The 25,978-nt window shown below is 32.6% G+C and overlaps 3 protein-coding genes across 3 annotated transcripts; all 3 read right to left on the bottom strand.

Annotated features, from left to right (window-relative positions):
- Positions 1–12,728: 12,728 nt before the first annotated feature.
- Positions 12,729–16,184, bottom strand: LOC136271035 (ankyrin repeat, PH and SEC7 domain containing protein secG-like). Its single transcript, XM_066070107.1, has one exon. The coding sequence runs from the start codon at positions 16,182–16,184 to the stop codon at positions 14,568–14,570; it is 1,617 nt and encodes a 538-aa protein (XP_065926179.1). The 3' UTR covers positions 12,729–14,567.
- A 4,678-nt stretch (positions 16,185–20,862) lies between these two features.
- Positions 20,863–22,740, bottom strand: LOC136271034 (ankyrin repeat, PH and SEC7 domain containing protein secG-like). The gene is made up of 2 exons (XM_066070106.1): positions 22,647–22,740; positions 20,863–22,409 (listed from the first exon to the last, which is right to left on the bottom strand). The coding sequence occupies exons 1-2, from the start codon at positions 22,738–22,740 to the stop codon at positions 21,082–21,084; spliced, it is 1,422 nt and encodes a 473-aa protein (XP_065926178.1). The 3' UTR covers positions 20,863–21,081.
- On the bottom strand, positions 22,722–23,967 carry LOC136271033 (ankyrin repeat, PH and SEC7 domain containing protein secG-like). Its single transcript, XM_066070104.1, has one exon. The coding sequence runs from the start codon at positions 23,965–23,967 to the stop codon at positions 22,828–22,830; it is 1,140 nt and encodes a 379-aa protein (XP_065926176.1). The 3' UTR covers positions 22,722–22,827.
- Between the last annotated feature and the right edge of the window lie 2,011 nt (positions 23,968–25,978).

Below are 25,978 nucleotides of genomic sequence, written 5' to 3'. Positions count from 1 at the left end.
ATTTGCTAAAATGTGTGTGGTTCAAGATTTTTCTAAAGGACATACCCGATTAGAATTGAAAAAGAGTCGTACGTTTAAAAATAATTTTGTCAAAATTTTTAGATTCATTTGGTTATATTTTGGTCCATTTGGGTAAATATATGCACCAGTGCAGCTCTAATTTATATATAATCAGGCCATAAATTCAAAATATTTTCAAAAATTAATAGCTTTAAATCCAGTGGATGAAAGAAAAGGAAAGCAAGTCGAACTCGATGAGTGCTAATACCTGTGTTGAATGAATGGTACAGTAGGATATGCGCAAAAAAGTCCCGTCTACTCTTTCCTACCCTATAATTATTGGAATATTAAATCCGATTATAAGAGTCAAATTAAAAATCAAGTACGGATATGTACCTATTTATCAAAAGTAAAACTACTCATAATTTATCTACAGTGCATCGTTATGGAGCTACACAGAGAGTTTTATATTAATTTGCCGAGCCAAATAAAAAAAACCTGGAAAACGAAGAGAAAACAAAGTGGGGACAGAATAGGTAACAAATTATTTAGGACTATATAGCCCCCCCCCCCCCCCCCCCTCTTGAAATGTATATACTGAAAACAGATTATTGGCGTACAACATCCGCACACAATTTAAAGAAAATTTCATGTTTTTTTTATCATAGAGAGAGAGAGAGAGAGAGAGAGAGAGAGAGAGAGAGAGAGAGAGAGAGAGAGAGAGAGTCGTTCTGTGAGTAGATGTAAATCACAGGTGCGCTAACACTGTTAAAATTAAAGCTTGCTAGTTGGTCTGCCCTACCCTAGCTACCTCCTCTCTTTTCTCGTTTTAGAGGCTTAATTATTGTCTATATATGCTTGTAACAAATCAAATCAATTTCATATTCTAAATCAAACTGAATTTGACACTACAAAACTCTCTGTCTGTCTATCTCTCTCTCTCCCCCTCTCTCTCTCTCTCTCTCTCTCTCTCTCTCTCTCTCTCTCTCTCTCTCTCTCTCTCTCTCTCTCATATCTACAATGGCATTGCCATACCCTACAATACACTAATCTTATCTGGATTTTTGTCTTTGAGGTTGTAAATCATTATATCTTCTATATAAAACTTTATCATAACCTATATTTTGACATGTCGATTATTTCATTGAGTTTCGTTTCATAGCTAAAACATTTAGATTAAACAGATCTTTCTTCGCGAGCCGATTTTTACACAGTTGGGGCGAATACACTTCGGGTTAAAATTGTTCGGGGGGGGGGGGGGGGGATACATACAGGGCAAACAAAACCACTTAGATTCGCCAAGCCAACAGTGTTATTTCTAATTTAATTGTTAATACTGTGTGGGGTTAATTCATCAATGTTAATTTAACCATTTTATAACCACTATATAAGAGCTATTAAGACATTTATTTGTAGGAAAGAGCATGTACGAATGATCTTTATTTAGAACAGTTTGATGTTGCTAGGATACAGGTTTCAGATCCATGATTTGATTGGTTAATTTAGATATTGAATCTCGAATCTCGAATCTCGTATTTCGAATCTCGAATCTCGAATGATCCTTCTCGGCTTTCGTAGAAACACATATGATTCATGCAATTTTAATGAGAACTGTAGCACCACCTATCCCATGGGCTTTGGCAATAGAGTTTTCATCGATTATTCTTATATGCATGTGACTAAAATTTTGTAAACAGTAAACATAAGTGCAAGATAACGTGTACAAAAATCATGCACAAGCCTATATCATGTTTACATTCCTTGATTGTACATGGATATGTATATAAAACTGACACATAATTACATTTTTATTAATTGTGTGATTGCATACGAAAAAGTGTAGTGATTGTGGACTTATTCCATGCACGTCACCACGCGAGAATTCCAGCACAAGATGCTTTAATCACCAGTTGGAAGTCTGCAGCCGACGATTCAAGACACAGGAGGTGTGTAGGAAGAGGCGACCGGCGAGTCCAGTGGAACAGTACCCACGGATTATTGTGTTACTGTAATAGAAGATAATAAATGCTACACTTGCGTCCAACTGGAGGCCCTGGACTTGCCGGATAATCCGATGCCGCCATATTGGAGGCCACCGCGAGGTGACTTGCCGAGAATTGTGAATAGTTGATTCGCGATTAGGTAGCAGGGGACATTTTTTAATGCATTAAATTCTGGTGTAGGGGTACACCCACTTACAGTAAGTTATCCCGCTCGATGAATATTCGGTTTTAAGATTCAATTATTCATTTTGAGTACTACATTAATTGATAAAATAATTTTATTTTTAAATTTCGTTTCATTTAACTTTCATTCCTATATTTTGAAAGTATGGGATAGGATAGGATAGGATAGAGCTTATTTGCAGGATAGGATGCAGGATACAGGATATAGGATAGGATAGGATAGTTTTGTCAACTTTCACGATAGCAGCACTGTAGCACTATGTTGCGGGAAAAATATAATTTGCACCTGGATCAAAATGACTTGTAACCACCTGTTAGACTTAGGAGGTTAAAAGTTTACCCAAAATGACACCCATAACTTTTTCTGGTCAAATCAATCATCTAATTGACCCCCCCCCTGTGTAATGTCAACATTTTACCCATTTTGGCTCATTTAGACCCCACCCCAACATATTCTCTTCAGAGGGATGACCCCCGGGACAGGGTGCGCCTGTAGTCTAACATGTCCCCGCCATGCCAGTCTGTACTGCCCCACCTCCCATCCATGTCATTTTCACACTATTTCACTTACCGTCTGCACAACTTTCTTTTTGCATAAAAAGTGTCAACAGCCGCCGTTTCGCATCTGACTTCCAAGAACCCCCTATAACACTATGAGACATACATGCTTTACATCAAAATACAGGAATGACTCCCTGCTACTATAAAATTATCACCTACAATCAATTCACTAATTTTCATAGTACATACAGGCTTTCAAATACAGTAACACTCATTTTTACTAAAATACTGAAGTTATTCTAGGTTATTCTACGTAGAAAAATGACCCCTTTGCCTGAAGAATAAGTGTCATTTTCATAAAAATGAGCACACTCCACATGAAGAAAAGTGACCCCTGTAGAATAATGAACCCCTTGTAGATTAAAGTTTTTCAGTATATTTTTTTTATTATTTGTGAAATAGTCTTTACACTATTGTAATATTTACTGCTGCAGTTTACAGAAAGTAACAGAAATTATAATTCATATTCAAATAAACTTAAAGTGAAAGAAGGGGTATATCTTACAAAATAAAAATCCTTCCGTTATAACAAGATATTGACGTATTGCATCGGGGTATGGTTGTTATCTTAACAATTACATTTACATATATCTTTGGTGTTCCGATAGGGCCACTTCGACCTAAGTTGCAAAATCGAAAGTGCGAAGGCGAAGGAGCAAAAGTGCGAAGATGCGACGATGAAGCGCGAAGATGTGATGCCTAAAGTGCGAATGTGCGAAGGCGTAGGAGCGATACTACTATCGCTCCTTCCCAACTTGCACTCTGGCCTTGCATCTTCGCACTTTCGCCTTCACCTTTTTTGATTGCATTCAGCAAGTCTCGGTCGATTACATAGATTTTAATACAGGCACCGTACTCGCCAAGGTTTTCCGATTAATCCATGCTATTATTGGTATGCATGCGCTAGTCCATCGCGCTTACTATGAATGTTTATAAATATTTTAATGTGTACATGTAACATATATGTTTACCAGCGCTGGCTATGCCTAATCATTATCTACTCCACACAAAATTTAATGTCCGCCACAATGTGTACATATGCACTTCTAGACTCCTGTCACTTACCAGCCGTCTGTTTACCGTGGACCGACACAGTAACATTCTAATTTCATTATGCGACACCCCTTGCTCATGCATGGATCTAGAGGGGGAGAGGGGGTCCGGCCCCGGAAAATTCAATATTATTAATTTTACGCAGTAAAACGGGAGAGGGAGTCCGGACCCTATCCCCCTGGATAATTTTATTTTTATTAATTCTATAAAAAAATCCAAAATATGCCTCGGAACCCTTTAAACGATGGAGAGCTCCGCAATTATAAAACATAGGTAATCACAGATTACAAACCTCATCGAGACGAGGCATCACCTTTATGAGGCATCACCTTTATGAGACCACCTTTATCATATTATATGAAAACCATCCTTTATGATCTTGGATATTCATGGATTCTGTTTTGAAACAATATCGTATATCATATGTTCATATGTTAATCAATACAATAATATAAAATTAAAATTGCATCCTATCAAGCTTACAATATATATCATATATTACCATAGAATACCGTAAAAAAATTGTGATATGATATTGTAACGTATGATATGGCATTGTAATGTTTTATACATTATAATTGTATTTGATCAAATAATAGAATATCATAAAACATAATACAATATAGTATTATATGAAACTATATCATACTGCAATAATACATCATAACATTGAAACATATGATATTATATTGTATAATATAGTATGATATAGTATTGTATGATACTGTTTCATATTTGATACATAGAGAATAATACATACCCTTTTCCATATCACAACTTGTATCAGCCCGAGACTCCAATATCAGCCCGAGGGCCGAAGGCCCGAGGGATGATATTGGTCGAGGGCTGATACAAGCTGTGATATGGAAAAGGGTATCTATTATTATATTTATTACATACTTAGTAATAAATTTTAAAAAAACCCATCAACTTGAACAAATTGATTATTCATATTATTTGAAAAAAAGTCTGCACATGTACATGTATTTAATAAAAATATGAGTTCTTCTTGTTTTAACAAACATGAAGCTACAGAACAGAATTTCATCAGGTTTTCAAAGTCGACTGCTTTAAACATTAGCTAGCATTTGAAGTTTTCAACTGCACTTAAAAATGTCGACTGTAACTGAAAATATTTTATTTTTCGTCTGTAAACATGCAAAAATGCCGAAGCGAAAAAAGGCAGAGGAGTTCCGAAAGGGATGTGATACGGATCCGTATCAGCCCTAGAGGGCTGATAACCTGTATCAGCCCCGGAGGCCGATACGGATTTTGTGATGTCATCTGTATCGCATATGCCAATAACCTGTATTTATTACTAAGTATGTAATAAATTATATGAAATTGTTTTATATAATACAACATAATTTGATACAACATTGTGTCACATAAATGATACAATATCATGGGATAAAGTAAAATATTATATGATACAATCATATTATACATATTGTATCATATGATACAATAATATATATTTGAATATCATAAAATACAATTTCATGTAATATGATAATATATCATATAAACCAAGATCATATTATACAATATCGTTTGATACGATAGTTTATAATATTTCAATATCATATATACAATTTCATGTTATATAATTCTATATTACAGAAACCAATATCATATTATACAATACTGTGTGATACAATATAAAGAATAAACAATATAATATCATAGGATGCAATATTATATATTGCAATATCATATGTTATAGTATCATGTGATTAAATAATTAATAAATAATACAATATATATAATATTATACAATATTGTATCATAATAATCAATACTATACATAACAATATCATGATACAACATCATATCATAAAATATCGTATCATATAATTTTTTATAATATAACATATCATATTATATTGTATCATATCAAACATTATTGTTTCATACCATACAATAGTATATCATAGGAATCATGTTACGTCATCTAACAACAACCACATCTATCTATCAAGCAGGTTTGAGTGAGGTAGGAGATTTCTCTAGCATCCTTGATAATGGAGATCAGGCTCTGCATCTAAAGCAACCTCTGCGTTTCATTTATAATATAGTTGAATCAATTATGCAAGCTATCATCTATAAAACATGTGACCTGTTCCAAAAAACTAAACCTCATCAAGAACCATAAACCTATGGCTCTGATTCAGCATTCAAGCCTGTCAGGTGCATTAGTATCATAAGACGCACCATCCATACAAGTTTAATGAATTTAGGACCAGTAGTAACTAAGATATAATCATTAGAGGGCACCTGCAACAAAAACTTTAACCAGCTCCAAAAACCTTAACCTCCTCCAGGATCCGAAATCTATTGGTCAGATTCAGCACCCAAGCCTGTCTGATGCATCAGTATCATAAGACACACCAACCATGCAAGTTTGGTGAACTACGGACCAGCAGTGACTTAGATATTGCTATTAAAGGGCACCTGCAACAAAAACTTTAACCTTCTCCAAAAACCTTAACCTCCTCCAGCATCTGAAAGTTAGGAACCAGATTCAGTAGGTCCAGATGCATCATCCATATAATTTTGGTGAAGAGAGGACAAGTAATAGCTTAGAAACAGGAGCTGCAACTTTAACCAGCTCCGGACACCGACACCGGGGGTATAGCATATGCTCCCATTGACTTCGTCTCGGTGAGCTAAAAAGGCGAAAGCGTGAAGATTCGAAGGCGAGAGTGCGAAGTTGCAAAGGCGAAGAAGCGATAGTAGTATCACTTCTTCGCCTTCGCAACTTAGCACTTTCGTCTTCGCATCTTCGCGCTTCGCCGTCGCATCTTCTATATTCATCATATTGTTCATGAATTATACTTGCATTGAGGATTTCCACAATACAAACTGCTGGGTATACTAGTTCATCACCCATAATTAATGATGAAACCAAAATTATGAAAAGTTTACTCCACTATTAGGCATTATAACCAAGCTGAAGTTAGTAGGCACTGACAGCAGCCATTACGCCAGTAGAGGTTAATGGTCAATGGTACAAGATCAAGTGAGGAAGAGAAGTTAAAAAGTATAGAACTATTATTATATATATCATACTAAATATTTTTCAGAATGAATTTTTTCAGTGATTCAATATTTAATCATAAGTTTCCCAAATTTAATTAAGTACATGTGTTTGATAATTTGCTTGATCTCTTTTTTCTTAAAAAATACTTATTTCCCTTCTTATTAGAAAAATTAGTGTGTCAGTTATCATTGAGTTAGATTAAAACATCACTGTTTAATTTACAAAAAAAATCAGTGTTATATAAACTATCATGCAGCCTAAAATACATAGAGCTAAAATGCATGGCTTCAAATGGGTTTTAAGTTTTTGATGCCTAACATGTCCACAGGGTGTGTTCCCTTATTGCAAACATTTGATAATGAGGTAGAGAACAACAGGTGTGAATTGTGTTTTGATAACAATTATAGTCAGCCCTCTACCTGAAATTAACCTGTAATTTGGCATTGTATTTATAAAGAAGAAAAAATAGTGTATAAAAATGCAAAGGAGAAAGTTTTCATTTAATAGTTTTGCATGCAGGAAATACTTGAGTTGACATGATAGGTGTAGGTTAGGGGATATGACTTTCAAATGTTTATTGAATATTAAGGTGGTAAGGGACACCTCCATATTGTAACTACCGGTACCTGCGTTTTGAAATAAAAAATAAAACCAAATTTATATTTTTTCTTTCCAAAAATTGTTACTTATCAGAGAAGTTAGCAAATTCTCAAACAGTGAAAGTATTTTGATTATGACAACATTTTATTCACATTATAGACATACCTCCTTAAATGTTTATGTGTTGTAGATAATTCATAGTTTTATTAAATTTTTATGAATTTCAAAATGTAATTTGTAATTTAATTAATTACATTCGTAAAGTAATTGTAATTTAATTAATTACATTTGAAAACTCTTGTAATGGTAATGGTAATTTAATTGAAGAATTGAAGCAAGTAATTGTAATTTAATTAATTACTTTCCATTGTAATTGACCCCATCCCTGTTTGCTACGGATATGAAAAACTATATACAGCGATTTATTTACAAGTTCGGTATTTATAACTTCAAAATCAGTTAAATAGAGGGAAAAATTAAGTAATTTCAAAGTCATATCTTGGATACGGGGTAACCAATTTCTATTCATGTTTACGGGGAGGGGGTCATTTTTTTATGGGGGTCATTTTTCTTCATGTTTAACATGAAGAAAAATAACCCCTGGGTCTTTTTTCTTCAGAAAAATCCAATTATTCTTCAGCTAGGGGGGTCATTATTCTACGTAGAAAAATGACCCCCGGTCATTATTCTACGGGAGTCATTATTCTTCATTACACCGGCATAGTAACTCGGAGTACCTCAACCCTACTGGTAGGCTTGGTGACGAGGATACCGTGCACTTTAACACTCCTAACCCCTCTTGGAAGGCTCTTATGTACGAAGACCCTGACAGTGATGAATAAGGTTATATCTATGTTGGTAGTAAGGGGTACCCTCAGAGTGGGACCGAGTTCCCCAGCAGTCATAAGAGGGGGTTAGCAGTGCTCATGGTAGCCGTTATATTGGAACAGCATGGTTGCAGGGCAGTCAGTCATTACACTCAAATGTTAGTCAGTGATCTGTAGTGAGATGAAGCTCGCCAGTTGAGGATCATGACTATGTTCAACCAATTGAGGATTTTGGGACCCCATAACACATGGTTCTTATGTGGTACCTTCCCATGGAAGACTCAAAACAGTTAAAAGTGCTAGTACCGCATCTAAGTCCCCCACCCCTAAAAAATAGCAGCTTTGTAATTAATAAGCATCAGATGATTTCGAACAAAAATGGGAGAAGTTCTAGAATAATTGGTGTCCTACTTTTATTACCAAAGGGAAACACTGGTGATCTTACAAGTTTGTTAATCAAGCTAGTAAAAACACAATGTATATCCCATATTAATAAGAATTCTAAAATATACAAAGCACATTCACGAATACCTTGTTATGCTATTTTTTTCATATTATACATTTTTTGAAAGATTCCGTTCTGTTCCAGTAATTACCAATATCCACACGGATAATTGTATTTTGCGGAACGGAACGGAACGGAACCAGAAAAAAATTGTTCAGAAGGAAGGTACAGTCAGTTCAAGCATATCTTTTACAACATACACCATAGCATAGCATGGCATTGAAATCTCATAGCATAGCATTGGAATCTCATACCATAGCATTGGAATCTCATACCATAGCATACAATCTCATAGAATCGCATTCGTCATATCATACCATAGCATAGCATACAACATTATTTCAACTCGGTTTATAATGTTTTTATTTGAAAAAATAAATGTTTACATGATAGATTTGTGGTATACTTTGGCTTCTTATTATTTCACTTCGAAATGTGTGGAACTCTTCTGTGTATGGAGGCGTTTTTGTTCGAATCTCATAGCATACCATAGCATAGCATAGCATACCATATCATTAAGCCTTCCAATTCAATTTCTCATAGCATACCATACAAATCTCATAGCATACCATACAATATCTTATAGCATATCATTAAAATCGCATACCATAGCATAGCATTAAATTGTAAAAGATATGCATGAAATGACTTTAAGTGATGAATATTAAACTTGTGCTCATTATATTTTAGAAATCTACGTAATATAGGATAAACATGTACATTGTGTTATTGCTAGCTTGATGAACAAACTAGTAATATTACCAGTGAAAGTAATTTAATATAATTAATGAAATAAAAGTTACCGTTGTACACAACACAGGAATGATATACACATATGCAAGATGTTTGAATTGATGAAATGGTTTGTTTGTTTGCTTCATTTGTCCTAAAAGAACATAGAAATAAACATACGGCGAGTAGCTGTTATAATATAATTATTATTTCAAAATTTTCAAAAGATTCCGTTCCGTTCCGTTAAATACCAATATCAACACGGGTATTGGTAATTTGCAGAACGGAACGGAATCCTAAGAAATTTATTCATAAGTATGCTAACAACATTTGTTATATATCATCATTCATTCTAATATATTTTAAATAAGACTATGAAGTATTTTTATCGATATTATCACTGCGCTGCGAATGAGCTTGGTATAATATGGATATAATAAGACTATCAAGTATCTTTATTGATATTTTGGATAAAATATATCTTTAACGCTGAAATTAATAATTACCACATACACAAGATGACTGAATTGATTTGATAGCTTTTTTTCATTCATCTCTAAAGAATCTAATAAAAAAAAAATTCGAGGAACGGCGAGTAGCTGTTATATTGTCCATTAAATAAATTGTGTTTTTAAAAGATTCCGTTCCGTTCCGTTAAATACCAATATCCACACGGGTAATGGTATTTTGCAGAACGGAACGGAATCAGAAGAAATCTATTCAGAAGAAAGATTACATAAGTTATTTTCATCGATGTTACACATGTATACAGATTAATTGACTTGGTTTAAATCTTAACTTTATATGTCCAGTGTCAATCTAACATCTTGAAACAACTAGTGACTTTAGGTTTTCTCGGGAAAGAAGCATGTAATGACTTATAGAGCAATGAGTTACTGTAGCATATGTCATGTAATACACGGTCCATTCAAACATCAAATTTGTAAAACAATCTTCTATTTACAATAGGTTGAATTGAAATATTGGCGTTTAAAAAAATCTGTTTCAGTACCAATAGCCCTATTATCCTTATCTTCATTCTCATCATCTGTATTAGCATGACTGCTTGAAAGTTAAATTTATTCAAACAATAACTATACATCTTTTCATGTTACATATGTACCACATGATAATGTGGTGACTAACCACTGATCAAAATATCTGGAGTATTGTTTTGTTTATGCACGTGTGCACTCAGTGTACACAAATTACATTAAAGGATAAAGTTAAAAGACACAGACTGTATGTTAATGACAGCCACATGGACAATAAGAAGAAGTGTGAAACCTTAATTCTGTGTGACATGAATTCATCCTTTTGAAATGAACAATAAATGATTAACATACTAAAATGTAATATTATAATATATTTTCTCTCATAAACTAGATCTTTAGAGGGTATTGATTTATATTTTAAACGTCTGCTTCTGATTTTGCAAGTCATGAGTTAGAAACCCGTTGACTTTTAAGAACCTTTTTTGTTAATAATGTATATAGTTGTAAAATGTTGTACTGAACTGTCCAAAAATCTACTGTAAATGTTTGCCTGTTGTCAGATATGCTTAGCATATCTTTTTTATTCTACAAGACAGGGTTCAAACAAGTAAGGCGTTTAATATAAAAGTAAAGCATTAACAGGTCCAGGCGCGCATATGCAGACAAATATGCTACGAGCAGTCTTGTTTACAAACATTTGTTTAATTGTTGCAGAAAAATAGATTGCATAATGATCCAATTTCTATGTTGACATGACACATAACATTAAATGCTTTTAAGTATAATTTTCTAGTTTTTTATTGAATGATTTTCTAATGGTTTTTTTTTACTGAATCATGCGATCAAAATGATGAAATTTTTAGCACGATATAACCTGTACAATTTCAATTATCGATAATCGACGTAATGTATGTGATCGTTTATCTTAGAACAAAAACTAATTCATAACATAAATATCTGATACACTTATAATCTCACTGCATTTGAAAAAAAAAATTATAAAACTGTTTATTATAAAATTGTTTATTTCTTGTTTAGTCCGTGTTAGTTTACAAACTTAAAAACAACAAGCATTAAAAAAAAACATCAAACTGTCGTAAACAAGTACGAATTTTCAAAGTTAGGGGTAAAAAAGAAAACACAATATAAACACAGTGATCTGTTATATTTAACTTTTGAAAAAAAATAAAAACAAATTGCGTTACCTGTTAGATCAAAAGAATGCACATATAAATATCAAAGCAAGTGGATGCCGTCGATATAAGCGCACTGTGAAAAAAAAAACGTGGATGGTTTGATGGAAATATGTTTTACTTTTAAATATTATACTTATACCTGTAACACACTTAAACATATTTAAGTGCGTATAATTTGTTGGAGATTTATGCACTTCGAATTTCATTTTTTTTTCAAAGTGCGTTAACGCTAAATGATTTTTAAGGAGACTGAATGGTCGTTGCTATTTTGAACTACATAAATCTCCCAAGAAGAGATTTAAAATATTTCGCCTAATAATTATAATCAAAGCATATACTAGTAATAATATTGAAGGAATATCAGTTGTTAGTTTGTTTACCACCCAGCCTTCCTTATTTGTAGACACGATTTAAAGAAGTATAGGTATTCTATATAGTTTATTTCATATCAACAAAGACCAACAAACGAATGTTAATTCAATTGGTCTAATTTAATGCTGACAGGTCTGTTGGTCCAACGATAGAATAAATATACTGCTACGCCTTAGCTATTTTATGTTTGTCTGATATCGGATGTTCTGAAATAACCGAAAAACAAATGATATGTTGCTCATATACCAGGTCAATTACTCTATAACATTTATTTTGGTATACGAAGAAAAATCAAGAAAGAGTATGAAAAACTCACCATAATTTATTAGCTCAGCTATAACAGAGTTCAATTTGTGCAATGCCAATAATTTCCTGAACATTCTTTGCATCAAGCGGCCAATAGTGCAATAAAGTGCGAACAGTTGAAATACAAAACAATTTAAAATGCATCATAATATTAAAATAGTGAGTACAATTGTAATACAACTAAATTTGAAATGTATCAACATACTAAAATAGTGATTACAATGAAATACGCTGTGTAGTTGAGTATAAACTGAATCATATATTACTCTTTGATTCATAAAAAAGCGAATTTGATAGCAACTAATTACATACAAGTTAATGTTTACTCACTGTCCGTGTTAGATTTAATGATTTGCTATACGCAGCATTGTTAAGGCGTCCCGATGCTAAAATACGGCTGGAAAACGATATTATTTGAATCATGGCAAAAATAATTTTACCGGGAGTATTTCTTTAAATCTATGTTACATTTATTGACATCGATGTTAAACATTATATTTGATGCATTTTTGTGACGTCATATGTACTTCGTAATCACGTGACAGGCGAATCCTAATATTGCAAATGATCTAGTTAAAACGCATCGGCGCAGGTGATTAATGACATTAAATCATACATATTTTTAAGAAAAATCCTTTGTTAAGTCATAAACTTTGAAGTTCTTGCTTGGGAAAGAAATAGATATTTCGTTTATAGAAAATATTGTTGAAACATTCCACAAAATCATCAAAATAATGCACATTTTTACTAATCAAAAGCGATTTACAAAAAAATGGGGTAAATCCGAAGGTTTCCGCAGCACGATTCACATTGGTACTTATATTCTCTACCAATTTTACGTAAAATATTCTAAAATTGTGTTGATCTTTCACCTGCGCCAAGCTTGTTTTACATGCATTAAAATTTCTTCATTCAGTTGTTTACACGTAGCAGGGAGAGTCTCCAAACCACTAGTTTATAAATAGTCTTTAACTTAAAACGAAGCTTTAAAACTGCCGATTATTTGATACTGGTTTTTAATATGAATGAATTCTGTACGTCTAGAATTAACTGCAACATCTATATAAAGGAAACATGCGGTATTATACTGGTTTGATATAATTCACTTTTAACGTTAAGATACATTCCCTGAGAACTATCGACAGGAATGCAGATCGTGACGTCAAAGTTAATTATGACGTCATATCGTATGAAGTACAGACAAGTGACTTTCTACATATCGCATCGGGAAGCCTTAACATGCCCGCGTACCCGATACACACGCCATTCTATAACGTTGTTCATTAAAATGTTCATTGTACACATCAATCAATTTCCAATACTCATAGAGAAAAATAATGTTTTAATATTTTTTTAAGCTGTGGTCTAAAAACACTGGAAACATACAGCTTTATATATTTAACTTGGTATAATGCTAGATAAAATTGATCACATTAATTAATGTCTGCTAAATAACTTTGTAAAATTTGCACAATGTCTCCATGTCTGTTTTGTTCGACTTTATGCAGATGAGTTTCTTGGAATAAATTACTTAAATTTACATTTGCTACCTTACTCAGAAAAAATTTAAAAACAGTTGATTCAGGTATCTGGTTACTGGCTTTATGAAGAGAAGTTCCTTTGTATTGATCACATAAATTAATGTCTGCGTTTTGACTTATCAAAACTTCAAAATGCTTTTACCTTTTTTTTTACTGGCTTAATATAGTGAAGCTTATCCTTCCTAAACACATCAATAAAAATTGACTCCTTTACTTAATACTTTTAATTGGTAAAGGAGTCAACTTTAATTGATGTACAGTATTTGAGAAGGATAAGCTTCACTTTACAAATGAAAATTGTCAGTGCTGTTGTGTCCCTCTCCACTGGCTATATCTAAAATAATTTGTTTTTTTATCAAGACATGACGTAAGGTTTGCTGCTTTACTTAATAACAATGATTTGATAAAATGTGTTTTCTCTTTTTTCTGGATTCTGGATCCAAGGATGGATTTCTTTCGCCGTAATCGCGTAAATTTACGTTGGCGCATTTTCTAAATAAAACATGCAAAGTGCTATCATGCCCCCCAGAACCGGCGATATATAAAGGAGTTTGTTTCTTATTGTCACAAAAATTAATATCTGCTCCTTTAGCTAATAAAAGTTGAATAATGCTTACATGTCAGCATTTATTGTCTTTATATAGAGGAATTTATTTGTTTGTGCCACATGAATTGATATCTGCTCCTTTTTCTAATAAAAGTTGTACAGTGCTTTCATGTCCCGTTCTAATGGCTTTTTGTAAAGGGGTTTCTTTGTAGTTGTCACATGAATTAATATCTGCCCCGTTTTCTAATAAAAGCTGTACAGTGCTTTCTCGTCCCCATTCACTGGCTTTATGTAGAGGAGTTTCGTTGTTTATATCACATAAATAAATATCTGCTCCTTTATTCAATAGAAGTTGTAAAGTGCTTTCACTTTGCAGTATACTTGCTTTGTGGAGAGGAGTTTCTTTGTTTAGGTCACATAAATTGATAGCTGCTCCTTTATTTAATAAAATTTGTACAGTGCTTTTATGTCCTCCTTTACTTGCTTTATGTAGAGGAGTTTCTTTGTTTGTGTCACATGAATTGATATCTGCTTCTTTTTCTAATAAAAGTTGTACCGTGCTTTTATGTCCTCCTTTACTTGCTTTATGTAGAGGAGTTTCTTTGTTTGTGTCACATGAATCAATATTTGCTCCTTTTTCTAATAAAAGTTGTACAGTGCGGTCGTGTCCCTGTTTACTTGCTTTATGCAGAGGAGTTTCATTGTTTGTGTCACATGAATCAATATTTGCTCCTTTATCTAATAAAAGTTGCACAGTGCTTTCGTGTCCCTTTTTACTTGCTTTATGTAGAGGAGTTTCTTTGTTTTTGTCACATGAATTAATATTGGCTCCTTTATCTAATAAAAGTTGTACAGTGCTTTCAAGTCCCCATTTACTGGCTTTATGAAGAGGAGTTTTTTTGTTTGTGATACACAGATTAATATCTGCTCCATTATATAATAAAAATTGTATAGTGCTTTTACGTCCACATTTAATTGCTTTATATAGAGGAGTTTCTTTGTTTTTGTCACATGAATTAATATCTGCTCCTTTTTCTAATAAAAGTTGCACAGTGCTATCATTTCCCCATTCACTGGCTTTATGTAGAGGAGTTTCTTTGTTTGTGTCAAATGAATTGATATTTGCTCCTTTTTCTAATAAAAGTTGCACAGTGCTATCATTTCCCCATTCACTAGCTTTATGTAGAGGAGTTTCTTTGTTTGTATCACATGAATTAATATCTGCTCCTTTTTCTAATAAAAGTTGTACAGTGCTTTCGTGTCCCATTTTACTTGCTTTATGAAGAGGAGTTTCTTTGTTTAGGTCCCATGAATTAATATCTGCTCCTTTTTCTAAAAAAAGTTGTACAGTGCTTTCGTGTCCATTTTCACTTGCTTTATGAAGAGGAGTTTCTTTGTTTGTGTCACATGAATTGATATCTGCTCCTTTATCTAATAAAAGTTGTACAGTGCTTTCATGTCCCCATTGACTGGCTTTATGTAGAGGAGTTTCATTGTAAGTGTCACATGAATTAATATCTGCTGCTTTTCTTAACAACAATTTTACAGTGTGATTGCGCCCTTCACAACTTGCAATATGGAGAGGACTCCCTAAGAATGGATCACATAAATTAATGTCAGCTCCATGAGTCAGTAAAAGTTCAACAGTGATATCAATTGACTGATTTCTTGTTTCCTTATTTTTTTGTTCGCTTGTGTCCGTATTTAAAACTGCCAACATCAAGGGAGTATGTTCAAATATCTCCGTTCTCAAATTCACATTATTCTTCACCTGAATCAGCTCCCGCAGTATTTCATGATTATGAAACAGGGAGGCAATGTGAATAGGACAGTACCCCCCCCCCCCACTTTTTCATCAAAAACCATCTAATTTGTTCTTTTGGAAAGACATTTAACAAATCCATCGAACCATTGCAACATACTGCAGAAAAAAGAGAAGTATCTTTAAGAGAATTTCGCATTCGCTGTAGAGTTTCTAAACAATGTTTTGATACATTTGTATGACAAAATACTATGACAGCACTAAGAATTTGCACTTTATCTTCATAATACAGAAACTCAAGTTTGGAACCAAATGATTGTTTTAATTCTTGATCATCTTCTTGCCTTCTAAACTTTTCGTGAAGCTGTTTTTTGGCAAGTAAGTTGTGCAGTTTTTCGGGGCTATCTTTTAATTTTTGTATGAAACATGTAGCCACCTTCTCATTCCTCATACATGGATTGAGAACAACATCCAACAGACGATCCCCAAATACATCATTAAAAAGTCTATCCACTAGATCGCTAACATATTTATCATTTAAATATATGGTAAAGGAAATGAAATGACTTTAAGTGATGAATATTAAACTTGTGCTTATTATATTTTAGAAATCTACGTAATATAGGATAAACATGTACATTGTGTTATTGCTAGCTTGATGAACAAACTAGTAATATTACCCGTGAAAGTAATTTAATATAATTAATGAAATAAAAGTTATCGTTGTACACAACACAGGAATGATATACACTTGAATTGATGAAATGGTTTGTTTGTTTGCTTCATTTGTCCTAAAAGAACATAGAAATAAACATACGGCGAGTAGCTGTTATAATATATTTATTATTTTTAAATTTTCAAAAGATTCCGTTCCGTTCCGTTAAATACCAATATCCACACGGGTATTGGTAATTTGCAGAACGGAACGGAATCCTAAGAAATTTATTCATAAGTATGCTAACAACATTTGTTATATATCATCATTCATTCTAATATATTTTAAATAAGACTATGAAGTATTTTTATCAATATTATCACTGCGCTGCGAATGAGCTTGGTATAATATGGATATAATAAGACTATCAAGTATTTTTATTGATATTTTCGATAAAATATATCTTTAACGCTGAAATTTATAATTACCACATACACAAGATGACTGAATTGATTTGATAGCTTTTTTTCATTCATCTCTAAAGAATCTAATAAAAAAAAAATTCGAGGAACGGCGAGTAGCTGTTATATTGTCCATTAAATAAATTGTGTTTTTAAAAGATTCCGTTCCGTTCCGTTAAATACCAATATCCACACGGGTAATGGTATTTTGCAGAACGGAACGGAATCAGAAGAAATCTATTCAGAAGAAAGATTACATAAGTTATTTTCATCGATGTTACACATGTATACAGATTAATTGACTTGGTTTAAATCTTAACTTTATATGTCCAGTGTCAATCTAACATCTTGAAACAACTAGTGACTTTAGGTTTTCTCGGGAAAGAAGCATGTAATGACTTATAGAGCAATGAGTTACTGTAGCATATGTCATGTAATACACGGTCCATTCAAACATCAAATTTGTAAAACAATCTTCTATTTACAATAGGTTGAATTGAAATATTGGCGTTTAAAAAAAAATATGTTTCCCCGTTGGGGGCCTCTTAACTGGTTCCGTTTCGTTCCGTTCCGTTCCGCAAAGTACCAATAGTCCTATTATCCTTATCTTCATTCTCATCATCTGTATTAGCATGACTGCTTGAAAGTAAAATTTATTCAAACAATAACTATACATCTTTTCATGTTACATATGTACCACATGATAATGTGGTGACTAACCACTGATCAAAATATCTGGAGGATTGTTTTGTTTATGCAAGTGTGCACTCAGTGTACACAAATTACATTAAAGGATAAAGTTAAAAGACACAGACTGTATGTTAATGACAGCCACATGGACAATAAGAAGGAGTGTGAAACCTTAATTCTGTGTGACATGAATTCACCCTTTTGAAATGAACAATAAATGATTAACATACTAAAATGTAATATTCTAATATCTTTTCTCTCATAAACTAGATCTTTAGAGGGTATTGATTTATATTTTAAACGTCTGCTTCTGATTTTGCAAGTCATGAGTTAGAAACCCGTTGACTTTTAAGAACCTTTTTTGTTAATAATGTATATAGTTGTAAAATGTTGTACTGAACTGTCCGAAAATCTAGTGTAAATGTTTGCCTGTTGTCAGATATGCTTAGCATATCTTTATTATTCTACAAGACAGGGTTCAAACAAGTAAGGCGTTTAATATAAAAGTAAAGCATTAACAGGTCCAGGCGCGAACATGCAGACAAATATGCTACGAGCGGTCTTGTTTACAAACATTTGTTTAATTGTTGCAGAAAAATAGATTGCATAATGATCCAATTTCTATGTTGACATGACACATAACATTAAATGCTTTAATTATAATTTTCTAGTTTTTTATTGAATGATTTTCTAATGGTTTTTTTTTACTGAATCATGCGATCAAAATGATGAAATTTTTAGCACGATATAACCTGTACAATTTCAATTATCGATAATCGACGTAATGTATGTGATCGTTTATCTTAGAACAAAAACTAATTCATAACATAAATATCTGATACTCTTATAATCTCACTGCATTTGAAAATTTTTTTTATAAAACTGTTTATTATAAAATTGTTTATTTCTTGTTTAGTCTGTGTTAGTTTACAAACTTAAAAACAACAAGCATTCAAAAAAAACATCAAACTGTCGTAAACAAGTACGAATTTTCAAAGTTAGGGGTAAAAAAGAAAACACAATATAAACACAGTGATCTGTTATATTTAACTTTTGAAAAAAAAACAAATTGCGTTACCTGTTAGATCAAAAGAATGCACATATAAATATCAAAGCAAGTGGATGCCGTCGATATAAGCGCACTGTGAAAAAAAAACGTGGATGGTTTGATGGAAATATGTTTTACTTTTAAATATTATACTTATACCTGTAACACACTTAAACATATTTAAGTGCGTAGAATTTGTTGGAGATTTATGCACTTCGAATTTCAATTTTTTTTCAAAGTGCGTTAACGCTAAATGATTTTTAAGGAGACTGAATGGTCGTTGCTATTTTGAACTACATAAATCTCCCAAAAAGAGATTTGAAATATTTCGCTTAATAATAATAATCGAAGCATATACTAGTAAGAATATTGAAGGAATATCAGTTGTTAGTTTGTTTACCACCCAGTCTTCCTTATTTGTAGACACGATTTAAAGAAGCATATGTATTCTTTATAGTTTATTTCATATCAACAAAGACCAACAAACGAATGTTAATTCAATTGGTCTAATTTAATGCTGACAGGTCTGTTGGTCCAACGATAGAATAAATATACTGCTACGCCTTAGCTATTTTATGTTTGTCTGATATCGGATGTTCTGAAATAACCGAAAAACAAATGATATGTTGCTCATATACCAGGTCAATTACTTTATAACATTTATTTTGGTATACGAAGAAAAATCAAGAAAGAGTATGAAAAACTCACCATAATTTATTAGCTCAGCTATAACAGAGTTCAATTTGTGCAATGCCAATAATTTCCTGAACATTCTTTGCATCAAGCGGCCAATAGTGCAATAAAGTGCGAACAGTTGAAATACAAAACAATTTAAAATGCATCATAATATCAAAATAGTGAGTACAATTGTAATACAACTAAATTTGAAATGTATCAACATACTAAAATAGTGATTACAATGAAATACGCTGTGTAGTTGAGTATAAACTGATTCATATATTACTCTTTGATTCATAAAAAAGCGAATTTGATAGCAACTAATTACATACAAGTTAATGTTTACTCACTGTCCGTGTTAGATTTAATGATTTGCTATACCCGATACACACGCCATTCTATAACGTTGTTCATTAAAATGTTCATTGTACACATCAATCAATTTCCAATACTCATAGAGAAAAATAATGTTTTAATATTTTTTTAAGCTTTGGTCTAAAAACACTGGAAACATACAGCTTTATATATTTAATTTGGTATAATGCTAGATAAAATTGATCACATTAATTAATGTCTGCTAAATAACTTTGTAAAATTTGCACAATGTCTCCATGTCTGTTTTGTTCGACTTTATGCAGATGAGTTTCTTGGAATAAATTACTTAAATTTACATTTGCTACCTTACTCAAAAAAATTGAAAAACAGTTGATTCAGGCATCTGGTTACTGGCTTTATGAAGAAAAGTTTCTTTGTATTGATCACATAAATTAATGTCTGCGTTTTGACTTATTAAAACTTCAAAATGCTTTTACCTTTTTTTTTTTACTGGCTTAATATAGTGAAGCTTATCCTTCCTAAACACATCAATAAAAATTGACTCCTTTACTTAATACTTTTAATTGGTAAAGGAGTCAACTTTTACTGATGAACAGTATTTGAGAAGGATAAGCTTCACTTTACAAATGAAAATTGTCAGTGCTGTTGTGTCCCTCTCCACTGGCTATATCTAAAATAATTTGTTTTTTTTATCAAGACATGACGTAAGGTTTGCTGCTTTACTTAATAACAATGATTTGATAAAATGTGTTTTCTCTTTTTTCTGGATTCTGGATCCAAGGATGGATTTCTTTCGCCGTAATCGCGTAAATTTACGTTGGCGCATTTTCTTATTAAAACATGCTAAGTGCTATCATGCCCCCAATAACCGGCGATATGTAAAGGAGTTTGTTTCTTATTGTCACAAAAATTAATATCTGCTCCTTTAGCTAATAAAAGTTGAATAATGCTTACATGTCAGCATTTATTGTCTTTATATAGAGGAATTTATTTGTTTGTGCCACATGAATTGATATCTGCTCCTTTTTCTAATAAAAGTTGTACAGTGCTTTCATGTCCCGTTCTAATGGCTTTTTGTAAAGGGGTTTCTTTGTAGTTGTCACATGAATTAATATCTGCCCCGTTTTCTAATAAAAGCTGTACAGTGCTTTCTCGTCCCCATTCACTGGCTTTATGTAGAGGAGTTTCGTTGTTTATATCACATAAATAAATATCTGCTCCTTTATTCAATAGAAGTTGTAAAGTGCTTTCACTTTGCAGTATACTTGCTTTGTGGAGAGGAGTTTCTTTGTTTAGGTCACATAAATTGATAGCTGCTCCTTTATTTAATAAAATTTGTACAGTGCTTTTATGTCCTCCTTTACTTGCTTTATGTAGAGGAGTTTCTTTGTTTGTGTCACATGAATTGATATCTGCTTCTTTTTCTAATAAAAGTTGTACCGTGCTTTTATGTCCTCCTTTACTTGCTTTATGTAGAGGAGTTTCTTTGTTTGTGTCACATGAATTGATATCTGCTTCTTTTTCTATTAAAAGTTGTACCGTGCTTTTATGTCCTCCTTTACTTGCTTTATGTAGAGGAGTTTCTTTGTTTGTGTCACATGAATTAATATCTGCTCCTTTTTCTAATAAAAGTTGTACCTTGCTGTTATGTCCCCTTTTAATTGCTTTATGTAGAGGAGTTTCTTTGTTTGTGTCACATGAATTTATATCTGCTCCTTTTTCTAATAAAAGTTGTACCGTGCTGTTATGTCCCCTTTTAATTGCTTTATGTAGAGGAGTTTCTTTGTTTGTGTCACATGAATTAATATCTGCTCCTTTTTCTAATAAAAGTTGTACCGTGCTTTTATGTCCCCTTTTAATTGCTTTATGTAGAGGAGTTTCTTTGTTTGTGTCACATGAATTAATATCTGCTCCTTTTTCTAATAAAAGTTGTACCGTGCTTTTATGTCCCCTTTTAATTGCTTTATGTAGAGGAGTTTCATTGTTTGTGTCACATGAATCAATATTTGCTCCTTTTTCTAATAAAAGTTGTACAGTGCGGTCGTGTCCCTGTTTACTTGCTTTATGCAGAGGAGTTTCATTGTTTGTGTCACATGAATCAATATTTGCTCCTTTATCTAATAAAAGTTGCACAGTGCTTTCGTGTCCCTTTTTACTTGCTTTATGTAGTGGAGTTTCTTTGTTTTTGTCACATGAATTAATATTGGCTCCTTTATCTAATAAAAGTTGTACAGTGCTTTCAAGTCCCCATTTACTGGCTTTATGTAGAGGAGTTTTTTCGTTTGGGATACACAGATTAATATCTGCTCCATTATCTAATAAAAATTGTATAGTGGTTTTACGTCCACATTTAATTGCTTTATATAGAGGAGTTTCTTTGTTTGTGTCACATGAAATAATATCTGCTCCTTTTTCTAATAAAAGTTGTACAGTGCTATCATTTCCCCATTCACTGGCTTTATGTAAAGGAGTTTCTTTGTTTGTGTCAAATGAATTGATATTTGCTCCTTTTTCTAATAAAAGTTGCACAGTGCTATCATTTCCCCATTCACTAGCTTTATGTAGAGGAGTTTCTTTGTTTGTGTCACATGAATTAATATCTGCTCCTTTTTCTAATAAAAGTTGTACAGTGCTTTCGTGTCCCATTTTACTTGCTTTATGAAGAGGAGTTTCTTTGTTTAGGTCCCATGAATTAATATCTGCTCCTTTTTCTAAAAAAAGTTGTACAGTGCTTTATTGTCCATTTTCACTTGCTTTATGAAGAGGAGTTTCTTTGTTTGTGTCACATGAATTGATATCTGCTCCTTTATCTAATAAAAGTTGTACAGTGTTTTCATGTCCCTCATCACTGGCTTTGTGTAGAGGAGTTTCTTTGTTTGTGTCACATGAATTAATATTTGCTCCTTTATCTAATAAAAGTTGTACAACTTGTTCATTACCCCATTCACTAGCTTTATGTAGAGGAGTTTCTTTGTTTGTGTCACATGAATTAATATCTGCTCCTTTATCTAATAAAAGTTGTACAGTGTTTTCATGTCCCTCTTCACTGGCTTTGTGTAGAAGAGTTTCTTTGTTTGTGTCACATGAATTAATATTTGCTCCTTTATCTAATAAAAGTTGTACAACTCGTTCATTACCCCATTCACTAGCTTTATGTAGAGGAGTTTCTTTGTTTGTGTCACATGAATTAATATCTGCTCCTTTTTCTAATAAAAGTTGTACAGTGCTTTCGTGTCCCATTTTACTTGCTTTATGAAGAGGAGTTTCTTTGTTTAGGTCCCATGAATTAATATCTGCTCCTTTTTCTAAAAAAAGTTGTACAGTGCTTTCGTGTCCATTTTCACTTGCTTTATGAAGAGGAGTTTCTTTGTTTGTGTCACATGAATTGATATCTGCTCCTTTATCTAATAAAAGTTGTACAGTGCTTTCATGTCCCCATTGACTGGCTTTATGTAGAGGAGTTTCATTGTAAGTGTCACATGAATTAATATCTGCTGCTTTTCTTAACAACAATTTTACAGTGTGATTGCGCCCTTCACAACTTGCAATATGGAGAGGACTCCCTAAGAATGGATCACATAAATTAATGTCAGCTCCATGAGTCAGTAAAAGTTCAACAGTGATATCAATTGACTGATTTCTTGTTTCCTTATTTTTTTGTTCGCTTGTGTCCGTATTTAAAACTGCCAACATCAAGGGAGTATGTTCAAATATCTCCGTTCTAAAATTCACATTATTCTTCACCTGAATCAGCTCCCGCAGTATTTCATGATTATGAAACAGGGAGGCAATGTGAATAGGATAGTATCCCCCCCACTTTTTCATCAAAAACCATCTAATTTGTTCTTTTGGAAAGACATTTAACAAATCCATCGAACCATTGCAACATACTGCAGAAAAAAGAGAAGTATCTTTAAGAGAATTTCGCATTCGCTGTAGAGTTTCTAAACAATGTTTTGATACATTTGTATGACAAAATACTATGACAGCACTAAGAATTTGCACTTTATCTTCATAATACAGAAACTCAAGTTTGGAACCAAATGATTGTTTTAATTCTTGATCATCTTCTTGCCTTCTAAACTTTTCGTGAAGCTGTTCTTTGGCAAGTAAGTTGTGCAGTTTTTCGGGGCTATCTTTTAATTTTTGTATGAAACATGTAGCCACCTTCTCATTCCTCATACATGGATTGAGAACAACATCCAACAGACGATCCCCAAATACATCATTAAAAAGTCTATCCACTAGATCGCTAACATATTTATCATTTAAATATATGGTAAATATATCAACTTCTTTTCTATTGTCGATACTGCTTTTTAAGTTTACGCGTCGTCTAAGGAAACCAATATCGAAATACTGTATTGTTTCTCGTGGATAATCTGTTCCAAACACATAAGTGGTAACTTCCATTACAAAATCGTGATAAAAATGATACGTGTCGTTAATCTTTTTGACAAAAAATCCCTCTAGAGTCTTCAGAGCGTCACCAATAATATGAGATGCTGTGTTTGCCATCATTCCACAGAGTTTCAAAGCAAGTTTAAATTTTTCCTTTAAGCAATCGTTTTTGTGTATATCCTCAACACAAAGCTGATTGTTACACAGAACAAGGAGAACAAGAGCACAGTATTTTTCGTTGCATTCCTTTTTGGAGTCATTTCTGAAATTTCTTATTTGTTCCTGACATACGTTAAAAGGTTCTTTTAAAAAATCGCGGTCCTATTGTCTGGTTATTTTCGTCGCTAAAATAAAGTTTGCATAATAACGGAAAATACTCCTCAGTCGTCAAAATTCCACTAATATCGTCTTTTAAAAGACCACTGTTTGATGCGTAACTCCTTAAAATGGTTTCTTTTTCTTCATTATTCAGTTTATGTTTGTCATCACTAAGATCAATGCTGCATGATTTATCGTTTAACATTCCTTTAACCCTATTATCAAGCAGAATATATTTTCTACATGATAATAACATTTTGACTTCTTTCAGACAAGCTTTTAACCTCTCTTCATATTCTCTCCATAATTTATGTGCAATTTCGTCAAACAATTCGTTGCCAATAGGATCATTGAATACAAACAGGATTTTGCTTTGTAATACATCTACTGAGGAATATGTATCAGTGATTTCCTTCACGTTATATACTGGTTTCACTGTCCAGCCTTGGACCCTATACCTCAACGCTATATGTTGAATAATGGCTGATTTTCCTGACCCAGAGTTACCGGTCACGATCACTAGATTCTGACTTTTGATAAGTGTTTCTACTTCTTTACAAGCTCTTGTTGAAACAAATTTGCTGTCGTCTTCCTCCCACAGCTGAAATATTGCTTGATCAAGTAGCGATTCTGAAAGATAAAAGTTATTCTGTTTTATATTTTTTGAAGCATTTGACAAGAAGATTAATATCATCTCATCATAATATTTAATCGTTTAAACTTTTGGTACAAAATTAATGATTTTGATTAATGACATTTAAAATCCGTACTTTAAAGGGGCATGGTCATTTATATATATATATATATATCTGCGATTTATTTTTTAGTTTTTATTATTTGCAATGCTTAAGGAATGTATTTCTAATGATCAAATGAAACTTGGGTGCCCGTCGTTGAGTTTTAAGCAAGATACAGGGATCACATTTCTTTGTGATGTAAACAAGGCTCTCGCCCTGTTTTTGTTTACATAGGTTGAATATACTAGTAAAAAATCTGTTTAAAAGCTGACTTGTCTATATTATTATTCATTTAAAGCATAAATAAACAGTTCTTAACGATCAACACATTTATTTTAGGTCTATAACTGGAATTTTCACTTCAACATTCGAAATGTAAACAAACGCTTGTTTACATAGCGAAGAATTGTAAGCTCTGTAACTCGCTT

Source organism: Magallana gigas, chromosome 8, assembly GCF_963853765.1.
Source record: "Magallana gigas chromosome 8, xbMagGiga1.1, whole genome shotgun sequence".
NCBI classification, from domain to species: Eukaryota; Metazoa; Mollusca; class Bivalvia; order Ostreida; family Ostreidae; genus Magallana; species Magallana gigas.
This window is presented reverse-complemented; position numbering and strand designations above follow the sequence as displayed.

What these genes read in the sequence shown, in the direction of transcription:
- LOC136271035 (XM_066070107.1), bottom strand. Translation starts at nt 16,184, where the DNA reads ATGTTGGCAGTTTTAAATACGGACACAAGCGAACAAAAAAATAAGGAA.
- LOC136271034 (XM_066070106.1), bottom strand. Translation starts at nt 22,740, where the DNA reads ATGGGACACGAAAGCACTGTACAACTTTTATTAGAAAAAGGAGCAGAT. An exon ending in AACTCCTCTACATAAAGCTA is followed by an intron (nt 22,410 to 22,646) that starts GTGAATGGGGAA and finishes AATTTTTATTAG; the next exon opens with ATAATGGAGCAGATATTAAT.
- LOC136271033 (XM_066070104.1), bottom strand. Translation starts at nt 23,967, where the DNA reads ATGGATTTGTTAAATGTCTTTCCAAAAGAACAAATTAGATGGTTTTTG.